General features: G+C 40.4%; 1 protein-coding gene across 1 annotated transcript in view; it reads right to left on the reverse strand.

The window, feature by feature from the left end:
- Positions 1–17,301, reverse strand: part of brinp1 (bone morphogenetic protein/retinoic acid inducible neural-specific 1) — a gene marked incomplete at both ends in the record, with an annotated part of 70,942 nt that overhangs the window by 17,378 nt on the left and 36,263 nt on the right. Inside the window, one exon of the mRNA XM_079289261.1 lies at positions 10,183–10,288. Coding sequence (XP_079145387.1) covers positions 10,183–10,288 — 106 coding nt within the window. The remainder of the gene's footprint in view (positions 1–10,182; positions 10,289–17,301) is intronic.

The raw sequence follows: 17,301 nt of genomic DNA on the forward strand, positions 1-17,301 counted from the left end.
AAGACCTCTGAACTGGATGATTGCCCGTTTCTCTTCAGTCCATGGCCTGCCCAGTCCGCCCCACTGATCCCTAGATGCTTAAAACAGAAGGGGCATATAGCCTTAAGATTGTGTAAGACTGTGTTGGCTCATTTCACAAGAGAGCTGTTCTTCCACAACTATACGGTAAAGGTGCAGCTAAAGTAGCTATTATCCACTTTTCATTCCTTTACATAAAGCGCTTTAGGTCTCTGACAGTGTGTGTGTGTGTGTGTGTGTGTGTGTGTGTGTGTGTGTGTGTGTGTGTGTGTGTGTGTGTGTGTGTGTGTGTGTTGGCCCTGACAGGGATAACACGTTCCACTGGAGCTATTCTCAGCTCTCAGAATATGTTTGCATTTTTTTAAGTTCTGAATGAGGCGTACTTAGCATTCAAATGGATAATGTGTTGCTGTGTCTGCACTGAGGACATTATCGTAGATTACCATAAGTGTTCCCAGCACCCTAGAAGGCAGCAGCCTGTGTTTTCGAACAGGACTGTTGACGAGTTTGTTGTACAATCCTACTAAAGTATTTGTGTGCCGGAATAATTGCTCAGGACAATTTAATCAATATTTCCATCTCAAATATGTCCAAAGTGCAGAACAAATTTTTTTTTTTCATTCCTCAGTGCTCTGCCGAGTTGTAATATTTAGGCATGCATATATTTGAAAGGGAAAAACAACAAAGTGTCAAATCCTATTTTCTGGACATATTAACATACAAGCGCTTGCATATGCATGTGTGATACATACCGCTGTATCTTTGTGGAACAGAAAGACTTGCAGAAGACACTGCTTTCCACACAATACCTCGATAGCTCTGAAGAAACTCACTTATTCACATTGTTAACACAAAAAGCAACAAGAATGGAGGTTCAGTAATCACTGTAAAAGCATAAATTACATATTAAAATAGCCTTGGTATTCAGGGCTTGCTGCTCCTGCCTCTTGAAAATAGGAAATTGCTGAAATTGCACGTTAAAGCAATTGCTGGATTGATGAGGGCAGTCTGGAGAGGCAGATGAGCTCTCCGTGGTGCTGAGTTATTGCGAGTTGTGCCGCACACTGGACACAAGTCGAGTCAGAGGATAAGTAAGTTGGTGATGATTCGTTTTTTCTCCTTTTCCTGTGTGCAGGATCACAGTTGGGCAAATGCAATTTTGTATTTTAATTTTGGTAGGAATTATGCCCTCAAAATATTGCAATTTCAATATAATAATGTAAATGCAGATCATATAATTTAGTTTTGAAGCAACTAAATACTATAAATATTAGCTGTGTTTCAAAAAGATGTGTTGTGGTTTCTGTTGGCTGCTTGTGCACTGCAGTTGCACAATTCAAGCCGTTCCGCCATGTGCTACATGTGTCCCCGCACAGCAGTATCAGTAGGGCCTCGGCTGGTGAGATATACTCGTATCACACTTTCAAATCCGCGCACGCACACACAGAAAGGAGAGACGCATGACAAGCTCTGACATTTCCATTTCGGGCTATGAAAGACACAACTGTCCTCAAAGTGTCAAGATGTGCTGTATAAACGTCTCAGTTCAAAAGCCCAGATTCATCACAGAAATGACATCAAGCATCCCTAAATACAGAAATGTTAATCAATTTGTGTTGGGAGGCACATACTTGCCCTACACTTTGCAGAAACTGTTGTACAGTTGTGTGGGTTATCTATTATGTTGTTTGAATATTCAAAATGTTTAAAGTTATTGTACACATCATAGTGTCAACTACCTCTGACAAATCTGAATCCACTATAATGCAAATGTGGTAAATATATTTGTAACTAGAAAACTGCACTCAATAGAGTGCAGAGCTGCAACGTCCACTGCTGTGTTGGGAGGATGAATGAAAACAAACAGTCGTAGTAGTCGCAGTAAAGCATCGTCTAACTGACTCAAACTCAAAAACAAGCATCCACGTAATGTTGTACAAGCAATGGGCACAAAGTCTTCATACATTACACGTTATACAATCGTGCTAAAACACACACACACAAGTAAACTCACCAAGCTGTCTGCCCGCTAAGTGGCGGAGGGCTACAGCTGTGTGTGCACTGCTAGTTCTGTTAGATGTTAGCCGTTAGCCACACAAACCTTTAAAAAAAAAAAAAAAAAAAAGTGACCGCAAAGTAGCCATCGAGAGGTACTCAGCAGTGCTCGTGCTGGTAGTTCCGTTAGCTGTTAGCCAAACTCACTGTCCGAAACAATGTGCAAACTGTTTCTGTGGTTGCAGAGTAGCGGCTGCACTGAGCTGTGTTATCACTAGCGAGGGCCGGTTAAGAGCGGTGCGTGAGGATTAAGCAGGCAGTTGATGGCAGTATAAAAGTGGGAATAAAAAGTGTTTCGAGAAAGCGTGAGTCACCACCGCACACAGGAGAGGTCATTGAGCATGCAGCCACAACTGGGCACCAGGAATATGATGCAGTTAGCGGCAGCAGAATGCGGGATTCGCCGTGGACGCTCATTCGGTCACGGGCAAACGCATCCAAACACAACCAAATGAGACCACATAACCTCTCGCCAGGCTTACACCTAGCGGAGATAATAATGTCTTCATAATATCTGGAAGTACTATTTGTTATAAAATGTTACAATGTGAATATAATCATCTTTTGTCCACACGTTCTTACGAACAACTGAAGTAATATGCATCACAAAGTGTTTTAAAAAAACAGTTCAACACTCCAAGGGTCCTTTTGAACAAAAACTAAGAATAAAGTAAAGAAACCCCGAATCAATTGATGAAACAGAGTCTGTCAGGGAGAGAAAAAAAGAGTGAATGGAAAACCTGAAATGCTGAAATGGCAGCCTGCAGCTGGCAAGAGTGAGTGGAGAGGGCGATTTATGGTTACGCTGGCTCAAATGGAAACTCACTCTTGATTGACCACTTCCAATTGAAAGCTGACCTCGAGGTCAACACGGGAAGATTTCATCAGGTACTGCGTTTTCAGAATGTTAGCTAGAAGTGAAAAAAATATGTCCAGCTATCCATCTTGATGGAAATGATCCAGTGTTCTCAGTTCTCTGGGCAAAAGGATGCTTTGCTTTCATCAAGGAAAATGGCTGCCTCGGCCCCATGCATGGGCCTGTCCAAGCGCCGGGTCGATACCTCAGACCACCACTGTGACATGAGGTATAGCACAAGTTAATTTCTAAGTCGAAATAACTTGATGTGGTTAGTATCACCACGTTAAGAGGATTCAGAATCAATATTTTTGACAAGTCTGTCATCAAAAACAATGACGATTTGTTTGTTTGTCTTCCGCATATAACGTTTGCAGCGCTTTCACTTGAAAAGAGGGACAGGCATCGAGCGACAGAGCAATGAGTATCTAATTCATCACTCTCCACACGACTCGCCTACGGGGCCGGTTTAATTTATTTTCACTTCACCACATTGAAAACTGTTGGCTCAGGCTATTCTAACATATTCAGAAATCTTCCAAGATAGGCTCATGGCTCTTCAAAGATAGGCTGTTGAGGAAACTGGAGAAAAAGAAAAGAGAGACAACATGTGCTGGTGATTGAAATAAACAAGTTAGTTTGCTTTTGTTTTGGTGCTAATTTATGATCGCCATATTGGAGGTGATTGGGTCCTTAGGTAATGGCTTGTGGAGGTTCCAGGGCCTTTGTTTGGCCCAGTTAATATATGGAACCATTATTTTTTTATCACCAGTGTGTGTGTCAGAATACATAAATAATATTCCAGTGTTCTGCCCAATACACTGAAAGGCCCTGCTGTTTCGCTATTTAAATACCACAAATTAAATTAAGAGAATCAATGATGAATATGAACAGATGGAAGGTATTCGGCTAATAAGAGAAAATAAAAAGGCGACTATTTCCTCCCTGCCACCTGAAACTGTATAATAAGAGTTCATTTAAACAATGACAATCCACACAATTTGTCCACCACATGCTAATATCCTCTTTCATTTTATTCTCACAACTCAATAAGCTATTTCTACTTGCAGGTCCCAGTGGAGACAGAAAGTGAGAATCCAGACAAAACCGATAGCATTGGATTTCTAAGCTTTAGCCTGGAGAGAGGACAAACAACTAACAAATGAATGTGGGAGAACAGAAGTGTATTTAGATCCCAATTGTACTGAAGCTAAATGGTGTGGATCTTTCATTGCGATTTCATTTAAGAGAATAAAGAAAAAAAAAGTGAATTTAAAAATGTCAAAATCACAAAATCCATTAAAAAAAAAGAGTTGGTTCACAGTCATGGCTTCTGCTTCGTATGCATAATATGCCATTGACCCAGTCGATCATTTGTAATGCAAAACAAGGTAGATTACATCATGTTCAGAGACATAAATGTGTGCAAGGTTATAATGTAATTTGTGTTGACTGGGCCAGAAATAAGGATTTCCTCGTACATGCCCACAAATAGTCTCTGCTAACAACATACTATATCATGATGCCCTCTTTTACTGTGTTTAGCTGCCAGTGAAGTGGTGCACACAGAATGCACTCTGGCGCTAAACATGCCAACATGTATCACTGAAACCTCCTTAGTTTGCAAAGTTCTGTGTCAAGATCAAAGCTTTGCTCTGAAACATTTTTTTCCAGTGCCATCTCTAATTCTGACAATTGTCGGGGGATAAGGGGAAAAAAAGGGGGGGGGGGTGTTAAATTGCCAAAACATTTCCCAAAGCAAAACTGTGGGAGAGAGTTTATGCTTTGATAGGTTGCTCCCTTGAGATGATCTTCTACTAAAGCATTTTAATCTCTAAGAGAAAGCGGAGGAATTATCCGCATTGTGTTATCTGTGGCTCACAGTCCCGCCAGCTCACGAAGAGCAGACCACAGGGGGTGGAAGGAGAGGAAGAAATTCCCTTTTGAGAATTCTGTTATTTTCAGGAGTCAGTCTGAAGTGTAAAATGTGACCACATCTTAATTCACTAGTTTGATTACATATAAAACAGAACGCTTTCCCAGACTGTTCTAAAACTAATTCCAACAAAGCGATTGTCTCCAAAAAGCAGTTAAAGTGTTTGGTTCCAGGTTTTATATAATTTTCTTGTATATAAGTTTTGCAGTTACACTTGTGCCTCAAGGTAGATAAACCGCTGAGGCTTGGAGCGAAATATATACAAATGGGAATGAAAAAGACATGATTAAAAGTTTAATTAGAAGAACGAAATGGAGTGGGTTTTCGATTACTGCATCCTTGCTGTAACTCACATGGCCCTGCATACTAATATGAGCCTCTTATTTAATTCATGAATTAGCTAGATTAAGGTTTTTATACGTTTATTCATTTCCAAAAAAATGGAATTATACATACGAGACAAAGATTTTTGATCAGCATTTACCAGTTGGTGAAAGACAATTAGAAAATACATGGTTAGGGTGGCCAAAATATGATGTGATCATAATATGGACCAGTCTACGCTGCACAGAGTGGACATATAGACTGGGTGCGTTTAGTTCAGGAAGAAATGAAAAAAGAGAACAGCTGAAAAAATGACAAAATATTAGGGCAGAGGAAGGGACAGATAAAGCAATGTGGTGGATATGTTTAAAAAAAGAACAATTCTAGAAATATAGAAAAACTGAAGAATAAGCCGACAAGATTTAAAAAAAAGTACTCGACACGGCTCATCAGAAATGACTCCAGTAGGGTGGGAGATCACACACACACCATTCTGAAAACTTCAACTGAGAGAAAAAGAGATTTGCATAACACTGTCTGCAATTACACCCATGACGAGTAGAATTCAACATTTTTAATCACAATCTCTTTGTTCACTCACTGGTAGTGATTTAAAGAGTCTGAGCAGGACAGTCCCACCCTCATACAGTGCATACACAACATGTTAAGAGGAGAGGCTACACGAGACCTGAACAAATGATGAAGTCATTTTTGTGTTATTATCCCCTTTGGACCAGAATTCATTTATCAGGATCCACATTTAAGTATCAAGTATCATCAGACAGATGACACTTCATTCTTGGTTATTCTCACTCAGCCAGTGTTGTGTTCCAACTACATTGGCTAATCTCTAGTTTTTGTAAGCCAGTGACTATTTTAGTTCGGATTAACTTGATTAGGTGGCCACAGGCTTTCTTCAGTTTACGTGCATGCTGGAAGAAGCCTCTGGCTGAAAGCCGGAGCATTTGTGCTGCGTTCTTTTTATCCTGTGCTGATGAATGAGGAAACCAAGAGTTCAAAACCTTTGGACCAAGTTAATGAGAACAAACCTTTTCTACTTTATGTAACAAACGGTTTGGTTAAACACACCGGAGCAAAGAGGACAGAGATGCATTTTCATAGCTTCGGTGCAATCTTGTTTTTTTCGGGTTCTGTGAATCAGCATTTTTCATCCTCAGGAAGAAAACTACAAATCATCCGGGTGACATATTGTCGCTGTCCTGTGGAAACCATGTAATTCCAAGATGTCAACATTTCACGAGCGATGGAAAAACGGCCTTGTTTTCAGACAATACACTGTTCAGGTAACCGGGTGGGGTTGTAACATTGTTCATTCAACTTAAGAAGAAGGGGGGTTCCCGCAAATCATCAACGATTACTTACTTTTGGTTTGATTGCCATATGTTGAGATGCATGGTTTTCAAAGCGGAGATATATACGTATATTGTCTAGCAATCAAAATCAACACAGATATCGTGTTCACAAAGAAGTCGTTAATTCAGGACAGGCATCTACATGTGCACATTGTAGAAAATAATCAAGTACTAGATAATGAAAATACAACAGACAAAGAAGAAAAACATTCAAATGAAGCAGTGATTCAAAATAAAAGAAAGAAATGCATGAATGCATACATGAATCTAAATTGTAAAAGGCAGGCATGGCTCTTCTTTTCCACATTGTGATTTCATCATCTGATTCCTAAGATGTGACATATGGATGTTGGAAGCCTGAGTGACCTTTCCAAGGATTCTATCTCGACTGTCATGCTGAGTGCCCTGTGAGCTCGCTGATGCACCCTTCCTACGCACTACATACTCATATGTACATCATAAAAAAATATATGCGCAGAAGAGTTAAAAGATAAAATTGCATCAGAATTAAAAGGGGTTTGTCTCTCTTCTCCTTTCTTTGATGTCTACCTGTGAAGCATTACCTCACGAGAATAGGTGCGCGCTTCCCTTCAGTTCTTTATTGATTGAACCCACGAAACATAAAATGAATGAGTTGGTTGAGCAGTGTGGTGTCGTGCCACACAAGTTCAGTGTAGGTTTATATAAACCTTTGTAAGAAGTTAAAAAGATAGAAAACACCACACAGAAGAATCAGCAAAAGTTACATGTCCTAGATGTCTAATTCTTATTTTTTAAAGTACATCTACATTCGGGTGAATCTTTTTTTTTTTTGGCTAAAATTACATTTGAACTGAAATGTGGGCACGATGTGCATATTTTGCTATTAGATGCTGCTGCCAGTGATCTGTGATCTTCTACATTGGCCAGATTTGACTCCTCCCCACAGTTTAAATGCCAAAAGTTAGCATTTAAGCTAATTGTCTGGTAAAAAGGTCAATAGGCATTTCACAATGAGACACACGGTGGGTGTTTATTAAATGTGCTGGGAGCTGCTAGTGCTTAAAAGAGCAGTCTCAGGCCAAGCCAACGTCTTCCTCCTCAAGGGATAGCTTGTGAAGTCCATTTATGGCGTGTTGTCAAAGACGTGGGCAATGCTGTCAGAGCTGTTATGTTTTTGGGCATTGACTGTAAAGACCAGTCAAGGGATTCAGTAAGTCTGTCAGGGAATACAGTGATTTTGTATGAAGAAAAGGCGATAAAGCTGCTTTTGGAACCACTATGGGGTTCACAAGTTGTTCTAAATGGCTCAACTATTCGTTTCCTACACATCCAATTATTCTAAGTGCACCCAGATAAAAGAAAAACAACATTTAAACACATGCTGCTATAATGGTGCCCTATACCTTTCTTCTGTGGAGTGTATGTTTCTTTCTTCTAATCACGCTAATCACAATTACCACAGTTATAACTCTAAATACCCTTGCAATTACAGATTAGACGGCAGCAACCACTTAACAATTTACTTAAGTGGTCAGCGACACTGTATCAATCACGTAGTGCCACCCTAGTTGCCAAAAAAAAGCAGCTAATAACAACTGTCTGAAGATGTCCCAACACCCGCATCAAACACCTGAGCAACCATCAAGCCATGCCCGACCAAATGTTCACACCGGCACAGCAACCAGATGCCAACCTTGCAACTAACCTGAACAGCTAGAACATACCTGCAACAACCTAGCAGCCGCGTCAAGCAATGCCCTACCAGCCAAACATTTAGCCATGCACGGCTTCATTAAAAGGTTGATGCTAAGGTATTTTGCATATATAACTACAACAATTAAAAGTTACTTCAAGAATTGTATCCTTTTCTAAGTGTAGAAAATAATCGAAAGACCATCTCAGTGTGTCTCTGTCATCTGCTCGTGTTTGTTGGAAACCTAGATATCCAGAATAAGATGTGATGGTTATATATATATATATATATATATATATATATATATATATATATATATATATATATTGCACTTTCCAGAAGAAGAAAAAACAACACTATTTTGAAGCTGACTGAATTATAGGAACAATCGAGAAAACCAGCATAAATCCTACCAACATGGGACTGAATGCAGACCACAGCCAGTGACCTAACTGAATCAAAACGTTTAACCTTAACCAATTGTATGTGCGTAGGAGGACAAATTCTTTATACATGCACATGACTGGTTTGATCTGAGAGGAATGTATTGTTCACCAGGGGATGAAATAAGACTAAATGTTACACTTGAGCTGGCGTTCATGTCAAAGGGAAAGCTGTGAGGTGAATTAAATTATTGTCTCTTATTATAAATGTATTTCAACAGCATAAAACTCAAGTAAAATATATATTATTAACTGCACGCCTCTCAATGAGCTGTGTGAAGTGCTATCGCGTTAAAGAGCACTGTGAAGAGCACTGTGATTGTTGAAGAAGTTGCACCATCAGTGGTCTAATTAAACGCAGAAACGATAATTGCTCTTGAAAGAACGTATTTTCAGGAGAACTCTCAACACCTCCTGTCACACTTTGCCCACACGCCAATCGGAAAAAGCTTTTCCACTCTGTTGGGGTTATTATCAAGCCAAAAGAAAGAATCTTTTCCAGGCCCGTCATCTATCAATTGGGTGTCAAAGCAGTCTTCAAAGCACAAGGCTAATACGTTTGGTGCGTGACAATAAAGCTTTTCCCAAAACCTATAGAGTCCTTTGAGTAAGTGACAGCGGAAGACTTAAAAGTGTTTCTTTGACAAACCACTTAGTTCTCTGATTTTGGAGGACGAGTAATGATTCCTTCAGAGAGAGGAAATAGAGGCGGGGGGGGGGGGGATGATAAAATAAGCCTCTGTGATTCTCAGACTGGTTTTAATAACCTGCGTAAACTCGAATAAATCAAAGAAACAATCACGCTATTCAAACACTTGACCTCAGTTACGCAGGCTTTCATCACTCTTTTTCCCAAGGGTGACTGTCACTGCAGGCATGCTTCCCTGATGCTAATTATTAGTTGTGTCGATGTTTAAGACATAACTCGTTTCACTTAAAAGAACATTACCACTAATGGGTAAAAGTTGCTATTTGCATCCACTGACATATGATCTGTGAGTAAAGCGCTAGAGGATTCCTTTTAAAAGTCTTTAATGCGCCGAAAACATTCGTGAGATACATTCTGATGGACTAATAATATCAGAGTTTGATATGTACTACATTACACAGTTTACCTTCATGGAGATTGCTTGCTTTCTCGCTCATGTCTGAATGGTTTGCACAGTTCATGCAACTGTTTTGTATTTAGGCTGGGCTTTGAACAAAGCTTTAAGAGAGAAAGAACACGATTAAGACAGCACATGTCTATAACCACAGAGAATCGTACTGCGTGTCCCCAGAGGATTGGGGACAAATCTACCCCAGGCCCAATTTTAAAAAAAATGCACTGACATTTATTCTTGAGAATGCCCACGTCTCCCTTGTGCAACTAAGAGTATTTTATTCATGACTATAGATGTCCTTTACTTTAAGAGGATAAAATGGAGTTGACCCCGCTGCCCTGTAATGTCAAACATCACTGTGCAGCATGTGGAACATATTGATATGCCGGGATTGTTTACCTTGCAGATGAAGCTTGCTCTCAGGGCTCTGCAGAAGGATTGAGCTGACCGAGTCCAGATTGTCATAGCTGCTGCATCCCAGGGGCCCCGTCCTCGTCTCTGTCACCTGCGAAAGAGTAAAGACTGGAATGAAATGACCATTTGAAGGAAACAAATGCACTTGTGCCATTTGTTCCAATGTGTGCGTGTGTTTGAGAGTGCAAACATCTGCATGCACATGATGTGCATGTAGAAGTAGACACATTTTCACTTGTTAGTCCTCACAGTGCGCAGTACTCTGCTACACGCTACACTTTAAGACAACATGTGCAAGACCCCCCCCCCCAGCCATTAACAATGTCAGGTAGTAAGACGTTAACATCTGCTCATCACTGCCGTCAGTGGATAATGTAACAGTGTTAGACACAGACTTAGATTTCCACATGTGCTAATTGCACTGAGTCAACACTGTTGTGCAGTGACAGAATGTCTTGCCACAGGTTTTCACACATGTAACATAATCTCAGCGACTTTTTTCCCAACACCACTAATTTCCAACTTGTTGCAAAGATGTTATTTCTTTGAGACAAACAACTTTTCATTTTGAAGGAGCAAAATCAATGGTGATTGGTCTTGAACTATGTTCTTCTGAGACTACAGCAGTGGTTCGTGTTCCCCATCCACAGACCTATGTCTAAAGAAGCGATGACGCTGTTCAGTTGTGAAGGGGCTGCTTTAATAGATACAGCTCGCACATGTGAGACCTTGGGAGAGAGTGCGCTTGAAAAGAAAGGAAGGAGAGAAATCTCTCCTCTTTTCAGTTGCCTCCGCTCATGAGGTTCTCCGTGGTAGAACTTTGACAAGGTTCCAAAAAGCTTAAAGAGATCAGCAAAGGAGATTAAGGGAGATACAAAATTAATTTTACAAAAAGCCTTCAGTGTTTCTTGCAGGTCTTAGTTGAGCACACAAACGAAAATAAAATGTGAGCAGGTCGCAGACCTTTAATTTGAACAAGCCAGAAGGCATTTTTTGACATCTATTTTGTTTATGTTTAAGTACAGAAATAGATTGTGTGTCTGTAATGGTAAGAAGCCGTTTCCTTTAGTGTTCTACTGTATTGTGTTTAGTACTGTCGACAGAGAGGGGCTTTTCTGCTTCACCAGTGGCTCACGAGCTGAAGAATGTGTGATCAGCATGTGTCTGCCGCAGGTGTTGAAAGGGATTTTCTCGGCCACTTGGGGGCAGCGGAAACAAGCTGTTATCACATTATTGACATACCGTGGTGTCACCTTTTAGGTTGATATGGTGAATTTCTTAGCAGCATTACCATCCATTTAGAGTTGTGTCTCTTGGTAAATGCAGGTCTACTATTAGCTCTCGTTTTAGTGGTTTCTGTTCTCCACTAACTCCTTTAGCCAACAAATGCTTCACTATGTTTATTAGCTAGTTTTGTTTGTCAGCCAGTCGGTGCTGGCAGGTAGTGTGCAGTGGTTTTATCGTAGCTTTCTCCCTGGAAACAAGAGAGCGAACCAAAGAGTAAAGCTGCAGGCTAGAAAAACCAAAACAATGAGCTGAAAGGCGCTATGTTCCGCCATACAGAACTGTGGTGACAGGTGTTCATTTTCTGTGCACCTGCGACCCACTTCAGATCAAATATTCATGTGATTCACTGCCAATATAAAAATGTTGAATATAGCTGCTTTGATTTTGAACAGGAAATCCCAGAAGTGGGAAAGAAAATAGAAAGGATAACAAAGATAATTGCAGAATAAATACTAAATTAAAATCTCACCTTAGAACTGGACTAATGTTCCTCAATATGTTTTTAAAGACAGTTTTTAGCTTTGTCTAGGAAATTACCGTACACTTATATGAGTAGAGGGCTTGGGTGCAGATGGAGGGTATTCCAAAGGAGGGGAGTGGGGCCAATTCGGACACCGGCGATGATTATACTACTTTACTAGCCATTCTGCTCTCAGTACATCAGCTGTCAGAAGCACCCATTTACACCAAAACCAACAATTGACCGGCGACTACTTACTGAAATCTACTTAAGACTAAATTGGGGTCTTGAAACAAGCCTTCACGCCTCAGGCTTCACCTGACAAAAACATCACATTATCAGGTAAACAACAATGACCAATGGTGAGTAAGATGTCCACCTCCTATGGCCTCAGTAACTTGAGCATTCTACACTCGTATGTGTGTGTTTGAATGACAGTGTGGAACCATAACTCCCGTCTTTAATGTTGATACTGCACCAGATGGTGGGCTGACAAGCAAGAAATTAGACAGATGTGTATCTTACCCTTGGCATCAGGCTGTTGGGGGCGGAATGCAAAAATCATGGGGAGACAAACTCCGTTACAATCTCAGTTTCAAGAATAAATTCAGCTAATTTTCATCAACCGCAGACACACAGTATTCACATCCTGTAACATGATTGCTGTATGTACTGTGCCATTTTATCATAATACATCTTTTAATCTCTGGGCGGTAAAGTGGTACTATCAATATGACAATAACACACTCAATACAGAGTGCCATAGAAACATCAGTTATATAAATATGTCTCAATGCTATTGTAATGTTTAGAAACTATAAAAACAAAACTGTATGTTAAAGTCAGTGTAATGTCTTAATGCAACCAGTGCTCTTTACCAACGTTTCCCCAAATGCAACATGCTTCCCTTTAAACACACCCACTACACGAATAGACTATAATGCGGTATAGTTTAGCCCGTTCATTTGTGTTTCTATAAAACTGCTGCTTGTTAGCACAAACAACAAGGGCAATTTTACTCGAATAAAGGTGTATTGCATTTGACTGAAAACTGTATATGAGACATGAATGATTATCTTATTGCATTTCTTACCGGAACAACTAGTCCACACTTTGCATGTTCCCGTCTTTATTTCTTCCCAGCCCAGCAATGGACTTTGAAATGCACAGCATGGCCTTGCATAAAGTGTATGTGCAGATTGATTACAGAGCTAGACTTGCCTATCACACTCCACCATCTTGATGGCTGCTGACGGTGCTCTTTTTCCTCCATTTTTGTTGTGCCTATCGCAAAATGAATTACTTCCTTCCAAAGATTGTGTTGCATGATCCACGGGGACTGAGACAAGTGACTATCTGTCCTCTGTCACCATCAGACATTTTCTCAGGTGGCAAAGCAGGCGTACTCACAAACTACATTTGCATTTGCACACAAATCACACACTCAAATGTGCATAAACATGAGTGCAGCTTGCCAGCGCCAGTTTACCATACAGTCATTTTTCTTCAAGAATTATTATTCCAAGTTGGGAGCAGACATCCCCAGCTTTATGGATTAGAGACTGACCCTTGTAATCTGAATGACATTAGGAGGGCAGTATGCTGCGCTTGTTGGGCTCTCTCTTTTCATTCTCTGCAGCACACGCCATAAGAGTGCTGTGCACCAGATTATGAAAATGGAGTATAACGCAATAAAAATACAAGGAGCAATCAAAGGACTGAAGTGGGCCGAGGGGGATTTAGAGGATTTGGATTATTAAGCAGAACATAACAGTGGAATCCCAGTGGGCCCAGACTGAATCACAGCCCACCGTGAGAAACCACGGTTCTGGAACATCCTCTCTAATTGTCATCTGTCATCAAGAAAATCATCTTAGGAAGTAAATAAGAAATGATGCACATCAGATCCTACTTTTCTGCTGTTTCTATATTTTCTTCTTGGCAACCAAATGTACATTTACTATTCCCCGAGCGCCATACATGTTGGGAAAACTAAGTTTCTCCTCTTCTGGGATAAATTCTTTGTTTTTCAAAATGCTAAAAATTCACCCTGGTGACATTCATGCAATGCAGCTGCAGTGTATCGGTGGTGTGTAGGTGGAATATGTGGGTTTTGGACATGTGTTTGTGTGTGTTGAGACTCAATTACATCACTGCTTTCTTTTCATATTAAAATGAATCATATATGAGCTTGTCTCTGTCAGTTACATACATCATAGAAGCACACCAGCTAGGTATTGAGACCTCGAGCATATTATGCACTTTTCTCAAGCAATGCTCTCATTATACATACTATAATTAGAGGAGACATGTTCAAAGCGGCTCAGTTGATCCAGTCTCGTTAGGAACCCCCAGCAAGCAAGACATTGAATGAACTGTAGGCTATACTGTATGGATCTTACAATTGGTGCCAGCCAATTAAAAATTAAAAATGTCATTAGGATCCTGGAGTTTTACCATTTATAGCTCCTTGTTAAATGCAGAGTTTGGAACCGTCAACAGTCAACATGGGAGGCAAAGGTCGACTTATGACCGAGAAAACACATGCTGCTGTTACCAAGCGCCGCAAATATTCAAACAGAGTAATTGCAAAATGGACTTGCATTATCTTGGAGCGCTATGAATCATCAGGGATACTCGCAGGCCTCTCGAAACATAAATTGTGAGACAAATGTCACAGGACTCAATCAAAATATCAGTTTCTTCCCAACAATTTCCAAATCACGACATGTTTCATGGACGTTTGATGCAAGTTTTGCACATTTGCATGCATCTGTATCCCCCTGTATGAATACAAAATCCAGTAATAGACACTACACGAAATAACATTGTACTATAATGTAAAATCAAAGGGCTCTACATTTCTATAAACTAAAGTACTAGCTTTATATTAGCACTGCAGCACTGTGAGAACGGAGGAGGAGAAATCATATGCATTATAAATCACACTTGGATGTGTGTGGTATACGTCTCAGTTGTACAATAAAACCTCTTTTCACCAACTTCATTAAAAATATCACACCATATGGAGCTCTCGTTAATTCTATAATTCCTGCAACTTGTGATGGGAGCAGTCTCTCGTTCACTTGCTGGTTTTCAAACCACACTGAGAGGAGTATACTGCATTTCTCCCATCACACTCCGCCCCCAAGTTGCCTTTCAACTTGAAAGGCCGAGAAAAATAAAAAGGTGGTTTGAAGCTATGTTAGAGAAGGAAAACAATGGATGAAGGCAATACGATGTGTGAGTGGTATACGGGGAAGAATACTGTGAGGTTGAACTGTCTTCATTACACGTTGCCTCTGCTGAGCCCTCCTAATACCCCCATCACCTGCCATTCTGTTAATGACTTACTATTTCTGGATACATGAGACGTGCTCCTCAGTAATTCTCAAAGCCTGACACTGGAAGATCTCTGAGGACATTCTTTTCCGCCTTGTTCATATCATATATATGGCTAGAGTGTAAGAGAGGGATAAGAGAGAGGGATATGTTTGCCTTAGAGGGATAAGGCAACAATATTTGAGGAACACATGTAACAGCGCATTGCTCTGATATTTCTATAGCCTTCTTTGCAATTTAGCTTTCTTTGGAAAACACTAAATGTGTCTGTAAAAGCCATTTCTTATGGAACTCATTTGTTTTGAATGACACAGAGAAAATGAGCAACTTTGGGGCATTTTTAATAACTGTGGCACCCTCAAATGCACAACTGAAGCAACACTGTGTGTAATTCTGCTTGCTTGTGGCAAATGAAAACTATAAACTGCTCCAAAGCAGTAGTCAAAAATCTGGGTCATATGACTGGACTGTGAAATAAGAAATAGGATAGCATGGCTGTGGCCGCTACACTACCAGCACCCACAGCACTGCGGCATCATCAGGACAAAACGCATATTGAGTGCTGGTGTAAATCAGAAGTAACTGTATGGATAGGTGACCTTGCGATGGATGCAGTAAGCACACTCCAGTAGGAATGCACACTTGCACACTTCACGCGTGACTGAATATACAGTTCACATGGCACATGCACACTCATGCGATAGCGCGCAAGCCTGTATACACAATTCCTGATCCTTTATCTTGCATATTTCGAAAGGAAGGCACTCGCTCATAAAAAAGTTGTTTTTTTCCATTAAAACACTCCATTGGGTATCTTATTTTCATTTCTAAATGACCCTCCCTCCCCACTGGAGTCCTAGCTTTCAGCAATCATGTTCAGCCACACAAAGTGAAACAACCACATGCCATTTATTTCTATCAGCAAGGTATGATTTTCTCAGTGGGAAGGGATCTCTCATTGTATTGACTATTTTCCCTCTTTTTATGCTGAGAACCCCACTGAAGAAAATTGGAGGACCGTGTCCGCATTATGAAATGATTTATTTTCGCCCGCTACAGAATTACTAAATGAAGGCATAAGGAAACATTTGGTACAATAGTGGGAAAGTCATCAGAGCTGTGCAGCCCAGTGGTTGGGTGCAGCTGGGGCAGAATTGACAATGATGATGAACACAGATTTTGGCACAAAGGGTAACTGAGGAGTGATTTATGAATCAGTAAAAAGGAAAATACCCCTATGTTGAATGTCTTCTGTGATTTATTTTTGCTATTTAATAAAAGGGCTGCGATACATTCATAAATAAATGATGTACAGAATGATGTATGTGTTAATTACCTTTCGGTAAAATTTTGACTTTTATGTGGTCTTCATTGCACAGCAGCGGGTTTCAGTTCATATTTTTTAATCCACGAGGGGAACAAGAAGGCATTTGTTTCAGCCAATGTTTTTCTGGATAGGTGGGTCTCAGGTAAGTAACAAGGCTACGATTCTGCTGAAGGCGCCAGCAGCACAGTGGGGATATGTTTTGGTTTTGATTAACGTTCACATGTAGCTAAGACCTCTTAAGTAGTACAAAGGCTCAGGGAGACAGAACGGAGTATCAAGGATGAAAGGTTTGATGAATTCAGCCAGCCGCTATGCACGCAGTCTATCAGCCCACACATTTAGTGGCAAGCAATTGGACAGAGCCCACACAAAGGACATGCACACGCAGAGAAAGCTATTCTTTGCTGTTCAAGCATCACTTTTTTTTGATATTTTGGTTATTACTGATTTTGATTACTGGTGAATTTTATTTTGCAATAAAATCAGTGCTCCTTAGGGACCAATTTTACATCTCTGCAAATGTGTTTTCAGTATTCCAACCGTTGCCGCTCGCACAGCATGTGAAACCTGTAGGAGTCCAATAACAATCAAACAATTGTTTGTATTTCTCACTGATGAAAAGACGACTGAGTTTATAATGAGAACACTTGGCATTACCGCCTGCACAGATGTCTGATGTCATCAAAGA

Source organism: Melanostigma gelatinosum (assembly GCF_949748355.1).
Source record: "Melanostigma gelatinosum genome assembly, chromosome: 18".
Lineage (NCBI taxonomy): Eukaryota > Metazoa > Chordata > Actinopteri > Perciformes > Zoarcidae > Melanostigma > Melanostigma gelatinosum.